This window comes from Rhinolophus sinicus, linkage group LG06 (assembly GCF_036562045.2).
Source record: "Rhinolophus sinicus isolate RSC01 linkage group LG06, ASM3656204v1, whole genome shotgun sequence".
Lineage (NCBI taxonomy): Eukaryota > Metazoa > Chordata > Mammalia > Chiroptera > Rhinolophidae > Rhinolophus > Rhinolophus sinicus.
In genome coordinates, this window is record NC_133756.1 from 96,721,195 (window position 1) to 96,745,483 (window position 24,289).

General features: G+C 35.6%; 1 protein-coding gene across 1 annotated transcript in view; it reads right to left on the reverse strand.

Moving 5' to 3' along the window:
• Positions 1–1,205: 1,205 nt before the first annotated feature.
• The window catches only part of CFAP300 (cilia and flagella associated protein 300), a 30,177-nt gene continuing 7,093 nt past the window's right edge, over positions 1,206–24,289 (reverse strand). The window contains exons 3-7 of the mRNA XM_019712677.2: positions 19,918–19,993; positions 14,135–14,301; positions 9,095–9,267; positions 3,815–3,881; positions 1,206–2,960 (exon numbers count right to left, since the gene is read on the reverse strand). Of these exons, the coding sequence (XP_019568236.1) occupies positions 2,832–2,960; positions 3,815–3,881; positions 9,095–9,267; positions 14,135–14,301; positions 19,918–19,993 (612 nt within the window). The 3' untranslated portion in view covers positions 1,206–2,831. The remainder of the gene's footprint in view (positions 2,961–3,814; positions 3,882–9,094; positions 9,268–14,134; positions 14,302–19,917; positions 19,994–24,289) is intronic.

Consider the following 24,289-nt stretch of genomic DNA (forward strand, 5'->3'; position numbering starts at 1 on the left):
ACCAAGTAAACGTTGATAGAAAAACAGGAAAATCTTAACTGAAAATCTTGGCACAAGAAATGTGTGTATAGAAATGGTCCCAAAGAAACTCACCAATGAACAAAAGCAAAGGAAAGAAGAAGTTTGCCAAGATCTTTTGGAGAGGCAAGACGATGTTTTGTGCCATGTCATCACTGTTGATGAAACATGGGTGTACCAATACAACCCTGAAACAAAGCGTCAAAATGCACAATGGAAGTCAGCCAATTCTCCACAACCAAAAACGTTCCATCAGTCCAAATCAAGAGTCAAAACCATGTTGCTACCTTTTTTGATATCAGAGGGATTATACATTATGAATTTGTACCAAATGGACAAACAGATAATCAAGTTTACTCTTTGGAAGTTCTGAAAAGACTGTGAAAAAGTTAGATGAAAATGACCTGAGCTTTTCACCAACAATTCATGGCTCTTGCATCATGACAATGCACCAGCTCACATGGCACTGTCTGTGAGGGAGTTTTTAACTGTATTGGAACACCCTCCCTACTCACCTGATCTAGCCCCCCATGACGTCTTTCTTTACCCGAAGATAAAGGATATATTGAAAGGAAGACATTTTGATGACATTCAGGACATCAAGGGTAATATGACAACAGCTCTGATGGCCATTCCAGAAAAAGAGTTCCAAAATTGCTTTGAAGGGTGGACTAGGTGTGGGTGTCGGTGCAGTTTCCCAAGGGGAGTACTTCGAAGGTGACTGTAATGATATTCAGCAATGAGGTACGTAGAACTTTTTCCTAGGATGAGTTTGCAAACTTAATTGTCAGATCTCATAGTTCTTTATTTTTGCATCTTTCTTCAATAGAGAATGAAAAGAGCCAAAATTTATGAACACTTAAATTATGTGCTTGGCAACATTGTAAGTCGTGTGTGTGTGTGTGTGTGTGTGTGTGTGTGTGTATCTATATATCTATATATACACACACACATATACGTATATATATACATATATATGTATGTATATATATATATATATACACACACACATATATATATATTCATATAATTTTCACAATAACCTGAGAAGGAGTCCTATTATTTTCCCCATTTTACAGATGAGGCAACTAAGGTACGGAAAAGTTACAATTAGCTCAAAGTCACAGAGCAAGTAATGGCAGAACTAAGAATCCAGGCAATCTGACTGCCCAGCCCAAATTCTTTATTACTACCTCTTCATACAGGGTATTTACATAATCATTAAAATGATTTTCCCAAAACAATGTATCAATCTTTTCTTGAAGGTGCATTCTACCTCCACCTTTAAAGCAGAGAAAAAACACTGGCAACCACTCTGTATCAGTTACCCATCTTCTGCTTCTGAACTGTCATCCCAGAGCAAGGCTCAGGGCGCCCCCCACATCGTGCTTTTCTACTCAGTTGGACTGCTCTCCTTTTCAGTTGTTGAAACTCCACCCATTCTTTCTCTAAGAAGCTAAACCAAGCCCTTCCTAGGCCTATTTCAGTGATCTCTTCCATCTCTGAATTCATGTAACAATCAGTTTATAGACATACTCTTACAGATGACCATCTCTACTAGGTTTATAGGGAGTGGATATTTCCCCCAAGTAAATAGCACAGTGCCTTGCACGGAACTGGTACTCAAAAAGAACCGACTACTGATTAAGAGAGGGTCCTTAGATTGTAGGGGTCTGTGTGGTAGGCAGGAAGACTGGCAGCATTTTAGTTCTTGATTTTGTGTTTTATATGATTTTAAAAAAATCAATGGCTATTATGAACATATCTGGAAAATATTTATTCAATAAACTTTTAATGTGCCAAGGCATTGTGCTAGGTTTTAGAAGTAAAATAAACTCTCTCTCCTGACTTCTATACCCAAATTGCCAGATTTAGCCACAGGTTCAAATCCAAGATTTTCATCCTTATCCCCACAACACAGAAACAAATATTCCAAACTTTCCCCTCCTCAAAGTCTCAACATTTTTTGTAGGTTCTCATCACCTTTGGGACACATGTCAATTACATTTCCATTAAAAAAAAATCTGTCACATATTCATTCTATGAATGTAATGAGAATACAGTACCAAGAAACTGTGTTGTTTACTCTTTTACCAACTTAATAATACCATCAGGACAACTCTCTGTTTATGTGTAGATCTTGTATTAGCTGTGGGGAAGTTGCAATTTTAATTTGTTATGTGATAAAAGAGTTTACAATTACTTTCAGACATCATATTTTAATTGAGGATTTTATGTGGGACAAATGAAGCAAAGAAATTGTTATGCTTTTCACAGTCATTGAGATACAAATTTTTATGCAATGAAAAATGTAATTAAATAAAACTCAAATATAAAAAGCTAACAATTCACATTAATGATCATTGGTACAGATGTTTAGTTTTCTGCCACATTTTCATCGAGAATTAATTAGCTTCTGAACTAAAATACATGAAAAATTGAGGACTCGTTTGAACCTTAATGAAACAAATATGAACTAGATTTTTAGTTCTTTGTAACTTTCTGTAAAAATTCTACAAATAGTGGTATAAATTATGTTAGCAATGGAATTTGGTTCCTATGTTAGTTTTCCAAACAAATTTAAAGAGAGGCATCTTGGCATTTGATTGCTTCTGCTCTAAGTGGGTTCTTTACATTTTACTTGAATTAGCTTGCAAAGTAATTGTCTATCTATCTATCTATCTATCTATCTATCTATCTATCTATCTATCTAAACAATTACTTTGCAAGTTAATATGTATATATAGATCAGTATTAAAATTAAAAATTGGTAAAGAAAAAATAGTAAATACAGATAATCTGAAAGAATATTGTTAAGACATTTCGCCCACACCGTAACAATGGTATAAAACATGAACGTGACGCCTGATAGGATCCACAATAAAGTAAGAAAATGTCTGTTCATGACTCTTTGTTGAAGGGTAGCACATACCAACAGAACCCTGAAAAAGACAACTTTATTTAGTATATATTTACATTTAAATAACATATTTGACTAACATATTTTCTGTTAAAATATCATGAAACATACATCAAATCTCTGACAATAAATTGGCAGTTAACCAATATTGTTAAATATTGACATAAATATGGTGCTTATAATATATATGCACAGTACTACACAAACACGAGTAACTCTCGACCTTAAGGAATTTATAGTCCAAAAGGAAATCCTATCTTTTGAAAAAGTGCTTTTAAAGTGTTAATATTGCAAAACTTTCTATTTTTGTAATTTTCTTCTATCTTTGCTTTCTTTTCGAACATGGTTCATATGTACTATGAGGGCAGAGACTATATTTCTTTTGTTTATCAACAAAAAGTGCCTAGCCCAGCACAGTAGCTGATACACAGTAAATACTCAACAAATATTGAAATGATAGAATGAAGATACTTAGAAATTGCTTTGAATGTGCCAATAATCTTTTGTATGATACTAAAATTCAAGCATCTGATTCTGTGTTATAAAGACACTTACGGCGTTCTTATTTATTTGACCTATTAATTATGGTTTGACAGAGAACTATATTTTACTGCATCTGAGTCACAGCTTTAGCTTTTAAATAAGTAAGGACTATTAGACATGTATGACAGAGGAAGTTAGGGGGAAAAGTTCATATAGTTCTCCAAATAAAAGCATAACCTTATTAACTTTTAATTTTAACAAAAAACTAGGTACCACCATCTTTTTTCTTAGGCATAACATCGATCTAATTGCTAACTCCAGTTGTAAAATTAAAATCCCTTTTAATAACAAGTAATTAAATTCATTGGTTGCAAATTTCCCCTCAATACTTACATATGCTGTAACTTTAAAGACGGAAGAGGTAATTTGTATTTTCTTGGTTTGAGGAATCTTTCGAACACTAAAATGGAGGTGGGGAAGAAAAGGTGCATTTTTAGTATAACAAGCACTGACATATTCCATTTAAAAGAGTCATACTTTTCAGTATTCAGGTGTTCTTATTTCTATAAAACATGGAAATATATAATATCCAACTAAAGTGGTTTGAAACGCATGACATTTGTGGTTTCTTTGAAGGATGAGGCAAAGTCAACTGAATTGAAATTGCAGAAAATTGAATTTTACAGTTAGAAGGTTTGAGGTCAGTCTAAGACTCAGATGACGAAACAACTCCCAGGCCAGGGACAATTAATAGAAAAACAGGAAACGGTAAAAGTCAGACTGAAGCTTATACTGCTGTAAGGGGTAGATAAATGCATACTAAGTTAAAGAATTATACGACGTAAACACAAATGCCAGTTCTGCCACTGATTTGTTATTTCACTTTGGGTAAGACTAACCTTTTTGAAACTCAATTCTCTCGTATGTAAACTAGGCATACTATGGTTCCTTTTAGGATTATAGGAGAATTCACTATAATAAGGTATATGGAAGCTATTTAAAAGCATTTTCTCTCAGTAGCTCTCTTTCACTTTCCCCACAAAAAAATTACCTGTGGCAACATATCGTGTTTCCCCAAAAACAAGACCTAACTGGAAAAAAGCCCTAGCATGATCTTTCAGGATGCTCGTAATATAAAATAAGTCCTAATGCGTCTTTTGGAGCAAAAATTAATATAAGATCTGGTCTTATTTTCAGAGAAATATGGTAGGGCTTATTTCATATTATGAGCATCCTGAAAAATCATGCTAGGGCTTCTTTTCCGGTTAGGTCTTATTTTCGGGGAAACATGGTATAACGAGGAAACAAACTAAGGATTGAGGAAATAAGCTACAGATAGATATTTATATAGTAAACTACATGTAAACATATACAGATTATATTTATAATGCCTTACAATAGGCAAAATACCTTTATATAATTCACCTCATAAAGATCACACAATTCAGTGAGGAAGACATTTTGCCAATTTTATAAAAAATAAAACTAAAGAAGTTTAATGATATATTTAAGATATTCCAATCTAAAGTGGTATTTCTAGGAATAGAATCTATTCCAGTTCTCTTTCTCTATACCTCACCTGTTTATCCTATTCTTACACTCTATAAATACATATGCATTAAGGGTATTATTCAGGTATGACATGTGTAGGTTAAATTTAAAGGAAGTTTCCCTCTTCTTCACTTTATCAGGTGGAAATATTGCTTCTCCTTCACTATTTAATGTGAAAATAATGGAGAGAGAGGAGGAGGAAGAAGGTGACCTTGTGGAAGGGTGAGGGTGTGTGTGTATATGTGTGTGTTTGAGTTTGTGCACCTACTGAGGATGGCTAGACCTATGCCATTTCAGGGTTCAAGATTTTTAGGCAATTTTCATCTCTAAAACATTTCATTCAGATTTAAACCCCAGGACTCATGTAATTAAATTGATTTCCATATATTTCTATGACATGGGTTGAGGTCATTTTCTTTTATTTCTCTAATGCTTAAGATATAGTGCTTAAAAGTTGAAGACTACACTTAAAATGCTGTGTTTATCCAAGGGATAACTATAACCACTATAAACACTTGTATACACCTACATAACCATTCAGATCAAAATACAGGACATACTCATATCTATGGTTATACATAATTTTAAATATTGATCTGGAGGTGGTTATATAGGTGTAAACATATGCAAAAATTCACCAACCTGTATCTACATTATGTTCACTTTACTGTATGTAAATTACCCCTCAGTTTTAAAAAATCTTACAAAAAAAACCTTGTAAAAGTTTGTGCTTGTCAAATAAACTTAGAAGAAAATTTAGTATTTGATACTTCATTTAACATTCACTTAATGCATATTAACATGTACTGTAAGTGTATTATTTAAAAAAGAAACTACAATTTGTACATTAGAAATTGGTTCCTAACAGAAATAAATCACATTACCCCATTTTATTACATCTAATCCTATACTACTGCTACTTTAAAATATTTCATAAAGTAATTTGCCTAATTTTTTATAAGTCAGTATGAACTGTCTGATATCTCTTAAGAAAAAAAGAAAAGAAAATGTAAAGTGATATTCATTAATGACTTCAGGTGTGCTACTAATAATTGTATCAGAATTTTGGCATTCACTAAGTCACTCTCCAGACAACCATGGTTTTTAAGGATGCTGGGACATAGTTTCCATATAGCTCTTTTTAAAAGTGTGATTATATTAATGGTCTAGAAATAATATAATGAATGGTTTCTTATCAATATCATTTGTGCTAATTTCTGAGGATCAGTCCCATATTGGCTTTAAACATGGTGTACAGACCATTTTAAGTAACTGTTCATTTTAATAAATAAGAATCCCACTGCTTGATTAGCATCTGAAGGCCATAATCTAAGCCCTAAATTCAAATCATAAAATTTCACATTTAGGGCAGATATGTAGTTTGGGGAAACTCTCCAAAATTTTTGACAAGAGCATGTGTTTAATGTCTAAAGTAAAAAAAAAAAAAAAAAAGAGGCACCATTAGTAACTGTAGAATTATTTCTTCATAGATATTTTTGAAATGTAATAAAACAATTCATCATTTACCTTCTAATAAAATGGTTCTAAAGTATTGCCTCCTTTATTTAAGGAACCATAATACTTGAAAAGAAGGCATTTTCCAAAATATTTACAAGGTGTATTTTATAGGACTTGCGATAATGGATGAGGGAGAAAATATCTTAAAGAATGTTTTTGTCCTTCTGTTTGAGCCAGACACTCCTAAAGTCAGGCTCTGTGATGTGCCCCAACATCCACAGACATAAGCATGGACTTCTTTGCTGGAATAGATTAATGATGATGTTTATCTGCAAGGACAGTTTAGATTCTGTAAAGCAGCTACTGAATATATAACTAGAAAGACAACAGATGTTTTTCTAAAGAATGCAAAAGCACCCAAAATTCAGATAACAGAACAGGAAAAAATATCCTTCTTTGTTGATTTGTACAAATGATTTGATTGACTATGTGGTTCACAATTCTGAAAAATTACTGATGATACTTCAAGTTCCACTTATGTGTCCTCTACTTATATATTCCTCGATAACTGCTATGTTGACCCACCCTATATCTTTACTTTAACCAAATAACACAGCATCTGACCCAAATCAGCACGACATATATTAGAAAAGCCACAAGTAGCACATGTGATAAGGAAACCAACATAGCTCTTTTAAGGGCCTCTGGGATAATTTACTCCATTCAATTGCTTTGTGTTGGCACCTACGCCATCTTAAGCAAATATTACAATTTTCTATTGAAGTTGCTTTGGGAAGACAATTTCATACCCCTTCTTTATTCTTATTAAAGAAATTCATAAGCATGCTTAAATTTGGATCATGAGAAAAATATTTAATGGTTCTCAAAAAAACAGTAATGCTGTCATTAATTGGGCTGGGCTCCTTCCCAGCCTCCCCTCACATGTGGACTTGTGGTGCATCTCTCCTGAACTGGGAACAGACTGCCCTCCTCTTTGCTGGCCCTCTGGCCTCCATTCCATCAATAGTTCTGTGATTGCTGACACTGATAATTTCCTCTTTTGAACTTTTGGGGGTATTTATTACAGCATAAAGAGCTACAAACATTTGCCTATAATTAATTGAACATTTGACTACATAAAAATTTTACTTATAAAATATTTTAAACAATTCCTTGCCTATTATTTAATGTTAGTTTGTCATAATTTCCTTAAGGTCAAGGACTGTCAGATGCCCGTCTTGTAGTCTCTTTAGAGCTTGGCAGAGCTCTGTGTACAATATTAACACTTGCTGGTTGCCTAACTAAGTGATTCCATGGACACGACTCCTTTCTCTAAGATGTCACCCATTTTGGCTATTCCTTTAACAAGTGGCCATTACTCTTTCGTCATACTTTTTCTTAGCACCCAAAGAGTGTAGAAGAGAATAACAGGTGAGAATATAGGGAAGGGAATGTTGGGAAAAACAGCAGTTTCTTCAATGTTTCGGTTCTATGGTTATTTTTTTCAAATATCTCCAATAGAATTTCCTCATCCACAGTGCATGGTAGTGAAAAATTCCACAGGTTCGTGTGGCTCATGAGGGACAATATACTATGGGGGCTGTGTGTGTGTGTGTCTGTCTAGGGTATAATGCAGAGTATCCACAGGGAGTGCTAGAAGAGGTCTTGTAAGTTTTCATGGGCCCCAAATGATAAGGGCAGAATATGTTTGATGTAGGTATGTGTATGCTTTTTCTGAAATTCTGTTCCTAACATATCTCTTCCAACAATTTTAATAACTCTTTTCTAAAAATCAGAGACAGCTTATAGAAATATTTTTGTTTTTAAAACCATATCAGAAATAAATTAAAATAGCTCAATCATACAGTTTATTGTACAGCTATATGACACATGGAATGGATATGAGAATTGAGGGGTTGAGTATAAGTAAAGTAACAATCAAGAATTCAATGAGAAGCTATCAAGAGAACAATTAAGAATTCAATTCTGTTGTTTTATTAAAGTACATTTTATAACTAAACTCTGGGACTCTGCTTTCCTTGTTCCTATCCCCTTTGCCTATAAAGATGATCCAATATCTTCATCACTGAAAAAACCAACCAGAGAACATTCACTTCGGATAAAATTAAAGTATAAGTAAAAGATTTATAAAGTTTTTATCCTTATTTGATCTTCAAAAAGAAAATAAAACAAAACCAAACCTAGTGGAAGACCTAAAATAAAACGGAGTTTGGGATTAGTTTGAAAAGTAAAGATTACACCTAGATGAAATTCTCCCACCTCTTTAGAACAAAGGTAATCATTTTTTGACTATTAGTCAAGCAAATTCAAACATCCTGAGGGATCTCATGTTCCCTTGAGATTTAAAAGGAGGCCTAGCGTAACAAAAGGAGATGTGGAAGACACAGTTGCTAATAAGGGATGGAGCGGATAACAGGTCTGAATGAGGAAACAAAAAGAGGCAGGTGAAGAATGAGAGGACTGAGTACCAAAGAAGGTCAGGGACATCTAGAAATTTTCCAGCCTGGAAGAGGAGGGGGCTATGAGAAACACAGTTTGGTTGTTAATAGGACCACAAACAGATGTTAGGTAATCCCACCATAGTTAAGCAAATAATTTCCTCTATTAACCAGAGACTTACAGGTTGTAATCTAGCAGCATTACCTCACTAGATCCTTATAGAGAAGCTTTGTTGTTTCCAGGTACGGATTAAGCACATCTTCATATTGACAAAGGGCTCCACCAAGGCAAAGATGTTTGAAAAGACAAAACAGGAACTCTTCTCTATCTGGTTGACTGAATACTGCATATTTTTCTGAGTCTTCTACTAGCAAAACCTATGTAAGATGACAAAATTCATCTTAATGTAACATAACTTGAAGATCTAATTTTTATGTTTTTGAAAGTTTCAATTTAGATATTTAAAAATAATCTTAGTCCTGTTTTTAGAACCAATCCTGAGCCAACTGGGGAGGGTGATCTGTGAGGCCTGCAGCACTTGTTTCTCCCCTACCCCACCCTATCATTAGGTACTAATGTTCAATGAAAGAAATAAATCGAAATCTAAGTCTTCTACTTTATTTCTTTGTTCTAGTTTGTGTCTTCAGTAATTGTTTGCTGTTGCAATTTCAGTGTTGCATCACCTTAAATCTTACTTGGAAACAACAGCACAAATAAATGGAGAAACTTCTCCATCCCATAAGGTCTACAGACTTTGCTTCTATTAAAGCTAAACACAATGGTGATTTTCTAATAGTGTTTGGATCACTACTTTCCTTACTCCCATTGTTACTCCAGTTTGAACTATTCAGGTAACTGGAGCCTCATAACCACCTCTCCTTTTCCCGCTTTCTAATAATATCACCTTATACATCACCAATCTACAGTGACTCTTGCTCTCTTGAGAACTTGCTACCTCTTTCAGAAAATAGTTTGGCTTTTTCCTAATGGGTTTGCTGCCAGAACACAGGTGTAGTGAAAACCACTGCTAAATCTAACCTAAAATGGGAAAGGAAAACACACACATCAATATTGTTGTCACTGGACACATAGATTCCGGCAAGTCTACCACTACTGGTCATCTGATCTATAAATGTGGTGGGATCGACAAAAGAAGCATCAGAAAATTTGAGAAGGAGGCTGCCGAGATGGGAAAGAGCTCCTTCAAGTCTGCCTGGGTCTTGGATAAACTGAAAGCTGAACGTGAGTGTGGGCTCACTGATATCTCCCTGTGGAAATTTGGGACCAGCAGTGTTACGTGACCATCATGGATGCCCCAGGACACAGAGACTTTATAAAAAACACAATTACCGGCACCTCAGGCTGACCATGGTGTCCTGACTGTTGCTGCTGGTGCTGGTGAATTTGAAGCAGGTCTCTCCAAGAATGGGCAGACCTGTGAGCGTGCCCTCTGGCTTACACACTGGGTGTGAAACAACTAATTGTGGGTGTTAACAAAATGGATTCCACTGAGCCGCCTTACAGCCAGAAGAGATACAAGGAAATCATCAAGGAAGTCAGCACCTACATTAAGAAAATTGGTTATAACCCTGACACAGCAGCATTTGTGTCAATTTCTGGTTGGAATGGTGACAACATGCAGGAGCCACGTGCTAACATGCTTTAGTTAAAGGGATGGAAAGTCACCCATGAAGATGGCAATGCCAGTGGAACAACGCTGCTTAAAGCTCTGGATTACATCCTGCCACCAACTCATCCAATTGACAAGCCCTTGCATCTGCCCTTCCAGGATGTCTACAAAATTGGTGGTGTTGGTCCCATCCTTGTGGGCCGAGTGGAGACTGGTTGGTGTTCTTAAACTCGGCATGGTGGTCACCTGTGCTCCAGTTGATGTTACAAATGAAGTACAGTCTGTTGAAATGCACCATGAAGCTTTGAGTGAAGCTCTTCCTGGGGACAATGTGGGCTTCAATGTCAAGAATGTGTCTGTCAAAGATGTTCGTTGTGGCAGTGTGGCTGGTGACAGCAAAAATGACCCAGCAATGAAAGCAGCTGGCTTCATGGCTCAGGTGATTATCCTGAACCATCCAGGCCAAATCAGTGTTGGATATGCGTCTGTGCTTGATTGTCACACAGCTCACATTGCTTGCAAATTTATTGCGCTGAAGGAGAAGATTGACATTCTGGGAAAAAGCTGGAAGATTGCCCGAAGTTTCTGACAGCTGGTGATGCTCCCATCAATGATAGAGCTCCTGGCAAGCCCATGTGTGTTGAGAGCTTCTTTGACTACCCTCCTCTGGGCGGTGTTGCTGTTTGTGACATGAGACAGATAGTTGCTGTGGGTGTCATCAAAGTGGTGGACAAGAGGGCAGCTGGAGCTGGCAAGGTCACCAAGTCTGCCCAGAAAGCTCAGAAGGCTAAATGAATATTATCCCCAAATCCTGCCACCCAAGTCTTAATCAGTGGTGGAAGAATGGTCTCAGAACTGTTTGTCGCAATTGGCCATTTAAGTTTAACAGTAAAAGACTGGTTAATGATTACAATGCATCATAAAACCTTCAGAAGGAAAGAACAATGTTTTGTGGACCATTTTTTTTGTGTGTGTGGCAGTTTTCAAGTTATTAGTTTTTAATATCAGTACTTTTCAATGGAAACAACTTGACCAACTATCTGGCACAGAATTTTGAGACCCATTAAAACAAAGTTTAATGAGAAAAAGAAAAAGAAAACAGTTTGAGTAGGTCTGAAGTTGGGCGTTTTCTTTTACCATTCGGCATTACAGACTATTGATTAATTTGTTGACTGTGGTGGACGTGAACAAGGTGATGAATGTAAGCTATAATATATGTCTTTCACTGAATTTTTTTATACCCTACCTACTTTTAAAAAAGAATGTGGGATAGCTAACAATAAAATATAGATGAAATAAGATAAAAATAATAAAAGACAAAAACTGTAACCAATAAATAAAGTGGGAAGAGACAACAAATAACACATCAGGAACTCTAAATGGAGAAAAGCTATAAAAATTGTACAAAACAGCACTACCATACAGATAAAAGAGGGAATTATAAATTATACAACAATCACTGTCTAGTAGTAAGAAGTACACTTAATTAGGAAAATTGGCTGAGCTTAACATTTTATTTACCCCAATCTCAAATGAAAATCCATCACAAGGTCATTATATAAGAGGCATTTTTAAAAATAATAAACTCTATGGTGTTGACTATATACAGTTTACTTATGGTGACTTGATGAAAGCCAAAGTTACATATAGTAAGATAGGTAAAGGGAAGTGGTCCATAGTTTACTGCTCTCTGGGTGTGCCACTTGCACGTCCGTCTCCCCTCTCTCCATCCCTCCCCTTCTGTAAGGAATGAGGTGATGTTGAAGCCCAACTTTGTAGCTACCTAAAGATCTGGCTTAACACAACGGTAACTAAAGCCCTTAAGAATGGTTAACACATTGCTTACGAGCACCCTCATATATTGGATTGATTAGGCTGTGCAATTTAAAAATAATAATTTAAACAAATTTTGGAATGAATGTTAAAACAGTAACATTCTATGGTTGGGCTCCCTCTCCATTCACATACAGACTGTTCACCTGCGTAGCCCTCAGAGAGCTGGTATGCAATGATTAATGAATCAAACTTCTGAGCCGCAGTCAGGAAGGAGGTTATTATCAGTACTTATGTTACAGTGCGCCAATAGAATCTGTGTTGCTGCACAAGGGGGGGGCCCTTTTTAGTTCAGGCTAAATCTGGAAGTTATTTATTTATTTTTCAGCCAGAACACAACCAAGTTAAAACCTTTCCCATTGCCACAGAGTGGTAAAGAACACAAGAGTAAAACATACAGGCAACTACCGTAGACGGAAAACATTGCGTTCCGGCCACTTCCTAAATAGAGGTGCTATTCATGGCATAAACAAGACAGGCAGCGGCAGGAAGTTTTAAACAGTCCTCTGTTGGAAAGCAAATCTTCCTTTCAAAAAGTCCACTGCTGAGGCTCTCTCTGTGGAAGTGCTGGTGAACTCTCCAAAATCAGGGGTAAGGCTACCTGGGCCTTTTGAGACAAAAAAATTAAGTATGCCAGCACAGGTCAGGGACAGAGAGAAGGGCTGAGATTAGTCGCACCCAAAGGGAGGGAATCCCAGACTAGACCAGACACTTTCTGAGTAATTTCCAATCCTTGGTAATGAGTAGAAATTAATATCAGATCCCCACTGTAAAGTATTTATATTATCTTGTTAAACATAAATATACTTCACTTAACGAAAGAGTAAACTATACATAGTCTCATTCAGTTGTGTCAGTTTGGTTATTCTCAATTAGTTCATTTTATTTTCTTCTTAAACTAAGAGTTCTCTTAGGTATTGTACTAGTGTAGATCAATAAATAGACTGGCTGGATGCCTCCTGGTCTCCTACAGACATTCTGTGTCCAGAATGGTGCATCAGTAGCTTCTTTAGTTCGTTCCTATCTGGATTTGCAATACATTAAACTTGTACATCTCTCTTTTCTTTTAATGAAGAATGTTAATAATTAGTAGTAGTCATTAATATTTTACTAAGTGCCAGGCATTGTGCTAAGAACTTTAAATGTATTATCTCACATAATTCTTACACTATTCCCATTTTATAGATATAGAAACTGAAGCTGAAGGGTTAAATACCACAGTCATTGAGTGGCAAAGCCTGGATCTAAACCTATTTGATACCAAAACCCTGTACATAATCCAAGTTCAGTACACCTTTCACTAAAACAAAATTAACTTAGTCAAATGGCTTTTTTGATCTCTGCAATGAAATAAGAAGCTTCTTTTACTCGAGGGATGTTTTTAAATACTCATTTGATATGTTAAGAGCCCCGCATTGAAGAAAAATAGCCATCAATTAAATAGTCCAGGGTTTCTCTACAGTTAGCACTCACTACTGACATTTTAGGCCAGATAACTTTGTTGTGAGGGACTGTCCCGTGCATTGTATGATGTTTAGCAGCCTCCCTGGCCTCCACCCATTAGATGTTAGTAACACCGCGTTGAGAACTGAGTACATACATAATTACGTAAGTTGACAGTAAAAGCCTCATCCAAGAAGAAATCTACCAATGTAGTGACTATCATTGATCATTATTCAGTGAGAAGAGGTAATTTATGGGTTTAGACAGGCAAAAGTTTTTTACATTAGTCACTTCCTGAAATAAAATTCTATTGTGTAATTTAAAAATTCTGTACTTACTTTTCGTAACTCATCAGAAATAAGAAAGGGATCACAAAAAGAATCACAACATTTAACAATATGTCCACTGTCTCGTACAATGTCTTCACTGTATAACCGATTAAAAAATGACATCGAAATCTGTGTGCAAGGAATGTTTATAGCTTCAATTTTTTTCACTTCAGTTCCTGAAAAAAAGACATTTTATAAAGAGACATAAAAATGTATTTATTATCCTCAATTATTTCACTATAACAAAACAAATATCACTATGCAGAGGTTCAAAGTAACAAAATTTGACATGTTTTGATATATTTAAAAGACACATAGTTTAAGGATTTTATTAAATTTATAATTTGCAGCTTTTTCATTTTTATTAATCATTAAAAGTTTGTAACAAAATTTCACCATTTCAGGCTTAGATGAAGGATATGTAAATTAGAAAATGCTTAAAATGAAATCGATTTTTTTTTGTGTAGTAGAGAGTTCTTAGATCAGTTTTAATGCATATATCAGAATTGCCTATAAAAGCATAGGAGTTACTTTATATGATTTTGGATTTGTATTATGCTTAATGCTATATAATTCATACTATAAAAATTTTAATTAACATAAGTAATGCATATTTCTAAAGTCTGTGAGGGTATCCTGGAAATGTTCCTCTCCATTTAAAAATCTCCCCCTTGTGATCTCATTTACAGTATTTACTACAGAAAAGGTTTTCCTTTTTAAGGTAAATTTCAAATAAGGCCCCGAATTATCACAAGTTTGGAATTACAGAAATTTGAAATCATGGTGTTTTGTCTATTTTTCTGTTGTAGCTCTAGTTCTTCATCCTTCCAACCCTTCTCCCACCCCACACTTACTTCATTAATGTGTCTTTCAGGAATGGATTTTCCATTACTAGAAGTTCTATTAAGTTACAGAAAGACAAAGTTTAAAGTGAATTTTTTATTATTGCCTCAATGAATCACTCAATTTCTCTCTTTTGCGCACCCACACATACACAGGAATTCACTCAGATATAGAGGGGTGGTGTTCTTTCTTCCAAGTTCCAGGGAGACTGTAGATACAGGTGTCGTCATCCTTGGTGTGTCCTCTCTCAATACATTTGCTAGATCTTTGACCTGAGAAGTAGCTTGAGCTTGAGAAGAGTAATATTGGCTATAATTTGCACTTCTTCCCTCTGCTGTCCACCTAGAGTCCTGCTACGACCTGAGCTGGGCTAGTGTAAAGGCAAGAAGGATGCCTAAAGCCCAGAACTGTGTATGTAATTTCAATGCTGCTAAGAAAAGTTCCTTTGTTTCAGAGGAAAAATCCTCTGGGGGATTGAAGGAAATAGACCACAGAAAATGATGGCGTAGGTCTGAGCAATATTAGAAGACCATAGAACAAGAGCAGTGAAGAGTCAAACAGTCTTCGAAGATGAAGTGGTAGCCATGGAATGAGGGGCTGACACTGGGTAACATACCATTTTTAACAAATCTACCCTAGGTCTGATATGAGGAATGACAAGAGGGTTTGGATGGTGAGAGAAGGTAATTAAATTCAAACTACTTAATCTGAGGCATAGAAGTAACATTTGCTATGGATTAAATTGTGTCCCTCTAAAATTCATATGTGGAAGCCATAACCCCCAACGTAATGGCATTTCGACATGGGGCCTTTGGGAAGTAATTAGAGTTAGATGAGGTCATGGGTGAGGTTAGTACTTCAATATATGAATTTTGAAGGGACACAATTCATTCAGTCCATAGCATTCTGCTCCTGGATCCCCAGAATTCATGTCCTTGTCATATATAAAATACATTTATTCTATCCCAAAAGCACCAAAAGTTTTAACTCATTCCAGCATCAACTCTAAAGTCTAAATTCCATTTAAATCAGATATGGGTATTTAAATACATCTAAATACCATCTAAATCAGATATGGGTGAGACTAGAGGTATGACTCATCCAGGGGCAAAATTCCTCTCCAGCTATGAACCTGTGAAACCAGACAAGGTATGTGCTTTCAAAATACAATGGTAAGACAGGCATAGGATAGACATTTCCATTCCGAAAAGGAGAAACAGGAAAGAAGGAAGAAATGATAGTTCTAAGCAAGTTTCAAACTTATCAAGGCAAATTCCGTAAGATTTTAAGCCTCAAGAATAATTCTCTTTGTCCATGCGCTGCTGGGGCAGTGGTCCCGCCTCCACTATTCTCCCACGCAAGGCACTATGGTTGTTGAAACTGAGAGGGTGGCCGTGATTATCTTCGAATTGCATTCTCAGTTCTTCGTTTTTGAAAAGTAGAGCATGTTTGAAGCCAAATGGCTCTATGGTATGTCCTGTAGGATCCAAGAAGTCTGACAGTCTTCATTTCATCTAGTTTTTCTGTCCTCTTTAGTTTAAACTGGCAGTGTCACTGCTGGTACAATCCCATCTCTATTCCTAGCTTCTGTTGGAATGCCTGATTAAGTACACAAACTGCACCCATGATCTCTTTATCAAATGGTAGCTCAGCCACACGCTTAGTGTTCTCTTCAGAAAAAGCTTTCTCATTTTTTGCAATATGGATAGGCTGAGAATTTTCCAAATCTTCAAGTTCTGGTTCCTTTTTGCTTAACAATTCCTTCTTCATCTCCCTTCATATTTTATTATAAGCATTCAGGATGAGCTAAGCTGCTCTTTCAACATTATGCTTAGAAGTCTCCTCAGTTAAATATCCAATTTTATCACTTGTAAGTTCGACCTTCCACAAAACACTAAAACACAGTTCAGCCAAGTTCTCTGCCATTTTATATCAAGGATTGCCTTTCCTCCAGTTTCCAACAGCACATTCCTCATTTCTGTCTGAAACCTCACCGGAATCAACCTTAACATCCGTATTTCCAGGTGGCACCTCAAAACTTGTCCAGCCTATATCCATTACCATTACAGTTTCAAAGCCACTTCTACATTTTTAGGTATTTGTTACAGGAGCACTCCACTTCCAAAATCTGTATTACTCAGCTTGGGCTGCTATCACAAAGTACCATAGACTGGGTGGTTAAACAACAGACATTAATTTCTCCCAGTTCTGAAGGCTGGGAAGTCCAAGATCAAGGTGCGGCTGATTCAGTTCCTGGTGAAGACTCTTTATTGCAGACAGCTGCCTTCTAGCTATGTCTGCACATTGCAGAGAGCTCTGGTGTCTCCTCCTCTTCTTATAAGGGTACTAATCCCATGACTGTGGGTGTTCAAGATCTCATATACACCTAATTATCTCCCAAAGGCCTCATCTCCAAATACCATCACACTGAAGGTTAAGACATCAATATAAGAATTTTGGAGGGATACAATTCAGTGCATAGCACATGCCATCTGTTATGTAGGAATTTGGTTAAATTACATCTCCAGCATTTATAAGATATATAATGCATCATTATAATCACATTGAAAGTTAAAAATGTATTCTTTTTTCCCCTTGATACTAACATTATAATACACTAAGTGTCTCATTTTTATTTGGTGTCCGAGTTGGTGCTCTTCTGGCAATCCCATCAAGGTGGGAGTGGCAGAGGCAGGATGAGGTCAAGGTCTTGAATTCTGGGCCTGGATTTGAATCTCAACTCTATCCAGCCAGCTGTGTAAAACTGCAAATTACTTAGCTCATGACTCTGACTCCTCATTTGGGAAACAGGGATTATATAATGCCTCTCTCGGAGTTGTTTTGAGAATTAAAAGAGGTAATAATGTGCATAATGCTCCTAGCTGACCACATAGGAAGCACCCATTATATGTTAGTCACAAAAAGGCAAAATGTGCGTAAATGAAGGAGGCTACAGTAGCTGGATGAGAGGACGAAGCAGCACCAACAACTGCCAATCAAGGCAATGAAGCCAGTAGTGAAGGAGGTTCCATCTCACACTCTACAATTGGTTCACTTGCTATAAGAATGTCTTTTCTCTCATTTTCTTTGCTTATCAAGGGCCCCAGAGGAAAATTAGAGAGAAGATGGTCAATATTTCAGAAGAAGAAAAAAAGCAAGTAGAAGGAGATAAAAACAAGCTAATGGAAGAGTACTGGCAATCCACTAGAAGCGTCTCCTTTTGAAATGAGTGCTACCTCTTCTGCCCTATTTTTCAGAGTACTTCTAATTGATTCTGTCAGGCATATATGGAATTTTAGGACCTCTCTTTTTGTAATGCCTTTTTCAAAAAAGTCAGTTGTCTTTTGTGAAGTATGTATGAATACAGGGGGAAGGGTAAACACTTTTTTCAATGAACCTTATTTTTTGTATATGAATTGACTGAAGTTACTGTAAAAAGGCCTTATAAACACTGTGATACATGGCTCTGATTATTTCCTTTCAAAGATTTTGAATTGGTAAATATATTTGCTCACTCAGTTTAACTTTGTAAGTAGTCTGAAGATCACACTGTACCAGTTTTTTACTTTATAAATTTTGCAGTAGTCCTTTAGCCAAAAGCAATAAAATATGACCTACTAAAGTCTAACATCATGAGCTGCTTGTAATCTTGTTTTTGACTAATACTAAAAAAAAGTTGTTTTTGTGTGAGGCTCCTAGAATTCCGTAAAAATGCAATGTCAGAATTCATTAAACAACCCCATACAATTTAAAATCAACTAGCTTTTTCTTGAATATAAATTCACATTACCAATCAGATTTTCCTTCTAAATGGAACGGTTTGTTCTACTGTTAAGAGGCCTCAATCTAAAGTTTAAAATATAGTGTTTATGTACAAATTGATGGTTACCAAATGGGGTGAAAGAGGTGAAGGAATTAAGAAGTACATATTGCCAGTTATAAAAACATTCATGCGGATGTAAAGTACAGCATAGGGAGTATAATCAATAATAGTTCAATAACTATGTATGGTATCAAGTGGGTATTAGACTTATCAGGGTGATCACTTCATTAAGTTATACAAATGTTTAATCACCATGTTATACACCTAAAACTAATATAATATTGTATGTCAACTGTAATGGAAAAAATTAAATTAAAAATAAAATAAAAATTATATATACGTATATACACACACACACACACACACACACACACATATATATATTCATGTTTTTGTTTTCAAAATAGCTTTCTAGTAACTCTCTGATCTATTCCTTGACCTAAAAGTTATTAAGTCATTTGAGTGTTATTAAGTGTTTGGGTAATTTTCCTTAAAGATTTCTAGCTGTGTTTCAAAGTACTATAAAAATATTACCTATACAAATTTCTCCTTTTGAGAATTTAAGACTCTCTCCTCCAAGAGTTAACGCACTATTATTACTTGTTAAAAATTAAATTTATTGGGGTGACAGGTATTATTTTTAAAGAATGTTCCATGGTGGCTACTTCCTGTCAGAAATTAATTCTTCTGCCCCAACTGACATTTTGCCCAAGTATCCTCAAATCAGTGGAATTTTACCTGGCCCCTTCCCCTGGGTAGAACTGACCACTCCCTTCCTCTTGCTCCCACTTCTATGGTAGCACCAGTGATACATTAGTGCACTTTTTTTTTTTACATATCAACAAGTTCCTTGAGTTTCTTAATCTTCCCTGCTCTGGCAGAGTCCATGAAAGGTGCACAATAAATACTTTCCAAATAATGAAATAAGAGGAAAATTGCTCTTATGTGCTAAACCACGATAGTAGAAAGATGGAGGGCAGGCCTGGCACAGCTGATCATACTTGACTTTGTTGTTATCGAACAACTGAGTCATTATTCACAATTTGTATTTTAATAAAAATTTCCGAGGCAAAATGTTGTTATAATAAAATAATCATCAGAAAAGATGAAAACAAATTTTATTTACCTAATGTAATCCACTGTCCAGAAGAATCTGAAAGTAACTTCAAATTGGCAATAACATTTGGGTCTTTGAAAAAAGCCTAAAACACAATTTGAGGGGAACAAATTAGATACATTATTTTAAACAGTAATAAGAATTAACTTCTAAAATAACTACAATGAAATCTCATTTAATTCAATTGGGGAAAGACATTTAAATTCGTAAAATGTCTAAGTAATAAATGCTTTAGAAAGAAATGAAGTTTTCCAATTACTACCAGTGAAATTGAATCAGTAATCAACAAGCTCCCAACAAACAAAAGCCCTGGACCAGAAGGTTTTACAGGTGAATTTTAACAACATTCAAAAAAGAATTATTACCTATTCTCCTCAAACTATTCCAAAAATTCCAGAAGGAGAGAAGGCTCCCAAACTCTTTTTACAAGGCCACTATCACCCTGATCCCAAAATCAGACAAAGACATTACAAAAAAAGAAAACTACAGGCCGATATCCCTAATGAACATAGATGCCAAAATCCTCAACAAAATATTAGCAAACAGAATTCAGCAGTACATTAAGATCATACACCACAATCAAGTGGGATTCATTCCTGGTATGCAAGGTTGGTTCAATATCGGCAAATCAATTAATATGATACAGCACATTAACAAAATGAAAAATAAAAACCACATGGTCATTTCAATAGATGCAGTAAAAGCATTTGACAAAATCCAGCAGCCATTTATGATAAAAACTCTTAAGAAAGTGGGAATAGAGGGACCATATCTCAACATAATAAAGGCCATATATGATAAACCCACAGCTAATATCAAACTCAATGGGGAAAAGCTAAAACCATTCCCCTTAAGATCAGGAACAAGGCAAGGTTGCCCACTTTCTCCACTTTTATTCAACATAGTTCTAGAAGTTCTAGTCACAGCAATCAGACAAGAAAAAGCAATAAAAGGCATCCAAATTGGTAAGGAGGAAGTAAAATTGTCATTATATGCAGATGAAATGATACTATATATAGAGAACCCCAAAGACTCCACCAAAAAACTATTAGAACAAAAAACTATTAGATAAATTAATTTAGTAAAGTAGTAGGATATGAAATTAATAGTCAGAAATCAGTTACATTTGTATACACCAATAATAAACTATCAGAAGGAGAAATTAAGAAAATAGTCTCATTTACAATTGCTTCAAAAACTATAAAATACTTAGGAATAAATTTAACCAAAGAAGTAAAAGAACTGTACTCAGAAAATTATGAGACACTGAAGAGAGAAATTAAAGAATATATAAATAAAAGGAAACACACACAATGCTCATGGATAGGAAGAATTAATATCATTAAAATGACCATACTGACTAAGGCAATACACAGATTCAACACAATTCCTATCAAACTACCAAGGACATTTTTCATAGAAATAGAACATATAACCCTAACATTTATATGGAACCATAAAAGATGCCAAATAGCCACAGCAATCTTGAGAAATAAGAACAAAATGGGAGGTATCACAATACCTGACATCAAATCATACTACAAGGCTATAGTAATCAAAACAGCATCGTACTGGCATAAAAACAGACACATAGATCAATAGAATAGAATAGTGAGCCCAGAAATAAATCCATGCCTATATGGTAATTTAATCTACAACAACGGAAACAAGAATTTACATTGGGTAAAGACCATCTATTCAATAAATGGTACTAGGAAACCTGGACAGACACATGCAAGAAAATGAAACTGTACCACCTCCCAAAACCATATACAAGAATAAATTCAAAATGGATTACAGACTTAAATGTAAGATCTGAAACCATAAAATTCCAAAAGAAAATATAGGAAGTAAACTTTCAGACATTACCCTTAGTAATATTTTTACTGATATATCCCCTCAGGCAAGGGAAGAAAGAGAAAAAATAAACATATGGGATTACATCAAACTAAAAAGTTTTTTCACAGCAACAGAAACCATCAATAGAACAAAAAGGCATTCTACTGAATGGGAAAATATATTTGTCAATGACACATCTGATAAGGGGTTAATATCCAAAATTTATTTAAAAAACTCATTCAACTCAAACACTAAAAAAAAAAAAAACAACCCAATTGAAAAACGGTAGAGGACATGAAGAGACATTTTTCTAAAGAGGACATACAGATGGCAAACAGACATATGAAAAAATGTTCAACCTCATAATCATTAGAGAAATGCAAATAAAAACCACAATGAAATACCACCTCACTCTGGTGCGAATAGCTATCATCAATAAATCAACAAACAACAAATTTTGGCGAGTATGTGGAGAAAATGATCCCTCATGCACTGCTGATGGGATTGCAGACTGGTGCAGCCACTATGGAAATCAGTATGGAAGTATCTCAAAAAACTGGAAATGGAACTAGCTTCTGACCCCGCAATCCCACTCTTAGGTGTCTATCCAGAGAAATCCGAAACACTAATTTGAAAAAATTTATGCACGCCTATATTTACTGCAGTGCTATTCACAATAGCCAAGACATGGAAACAACCGAAATGCCCATCGGTAGATGCCTGGATTAAGAAACTGTGGTACATTTATACAATGGAGTACTACTCGGCCATAAAGATGAATGAAATCTTACCATTTCCAACAATATGGATGGACTTGGAGAACATTATGCTAAGTGAAATAAGTCAGATGGAGAAAGACAAATACCATATGATCTCACTTATATGTGAAATCTAAAGAATACAAATAATGAACAAACTAATCAGAAACAGTATCAGAGACATAGAGAAAAAACTGAGGGTTCCTAGATGGGAAGGGGGTGGGAGGGAGAAGGTGAGGGGATTAGAAAGCACAGTTGATAACCATAAGATTGCCATGGGGATACAAAAGACAGTTTGGGGAATATAATCAATAATGTTGTAAAGATTTTGTAGGGTATCTGATGGACACTTGTTTTATTAGGGATACCACTTCATGGACGGTATAGGTGCCTAATCACTGCAGTGTACACCTGAAGCTGAAGCTGAATGATAATGAACATCAACTATAATTTAATATATATATATATATATATATATATATATATATATATATATATATAGTCACAGGATGTGGAGTACAGTATAGGGAATAGAGTCAGTGGAACTGTAACAGCTATACATGATGTCAGAGGGGTACTAGTACATAGATTATAACTTTGTGAGGGGTATAAATGTCTAACTATTACATTGTTTTGTACACCTGAAACTAATTTTTTAAAAAAATGAAGTTTTGTTGCCTTCAAGTTATATCAGTAGGAACAACACAGTATGTCAAAGTACAGGCATCTTCGATACTTAACTTAGTAAAGAGCAAAGTACAGGCATCTTTGACACTTAATTTACAGTGAAAAGTAGGAGGTTATATAAGGTTGCGAATTCTGTTTTCCTTCGAGCTTGTTTTCCCAATTAATTGTCTTGGTAATCACTACTCCCATCCCTCTAACCAGATCTAAATCTAAAAGTAATCGTCAATTTAATTCAAGGAGCACCATAGAAAAGTGATCGATTTGACTTCCTAACAATGATGATTTTCTATATGGCAAAATAAAATAGTCAAGAGTTTTAGTTCCGAGCACTGGCAGCTACTCTGGCTGAAAATATCATAAGAGAATCTTATTAAAATTATCTCAGGCAGTCTACATAATTTTCAGGAAATGGAGAGGATTGGGCTAACGTCTGGGCCCTGAGAACAATTTAAAATTATATGTAGAACTGCCCTGATGAGGAAACAGTCATCCTTGCTGCGACCCCATCAAGCCCTAAAGGAAGCTGCCACTACTGCTTCCTCACCGAGGCCACTGCTGTGCCAGGACTGCCTGCCCTCCCTGAAAGCTACACACCTTTCTTTGCCACCACCTTTGCCATTGAAATGGAGTCTCTGCACCTCTTTCCTTAAGGGGCTCACTTTGAAATCCCAGTCCTGCACTGATAAGTCTGATTGGCAACCTAGATTCCAGGTGTGTGCTCTGAGTGCAAAAGACGCAAGTGTTTTGAGTACCACTTTGGACTTTCTAAAAATAAAATTAATCGCAGATCACATTATGTTCAAAGGGTGCTGGGCAATCAGAAGAAATAATGATGTCCATGATGAGCAATTAAAGAAAAGAAAAACAACAGATTGGGAGGAAATACTTGCAACAAACATGACCTTTTAAAAAAGGATGGGGGCGACATCCCCAGTGGTTAAGACAAGCCTGATTTAAACATGGCCAAAGTATATAAAAAGTCATGCAAAAAATACAAATAGCCAATAAACTTATGAAAAGATACTCAACTTCAAGAGCAGGGAGAGAAATGAAAATAAAGACCAGAAGGTATCACTTTTACCCATTACACTGGCAAG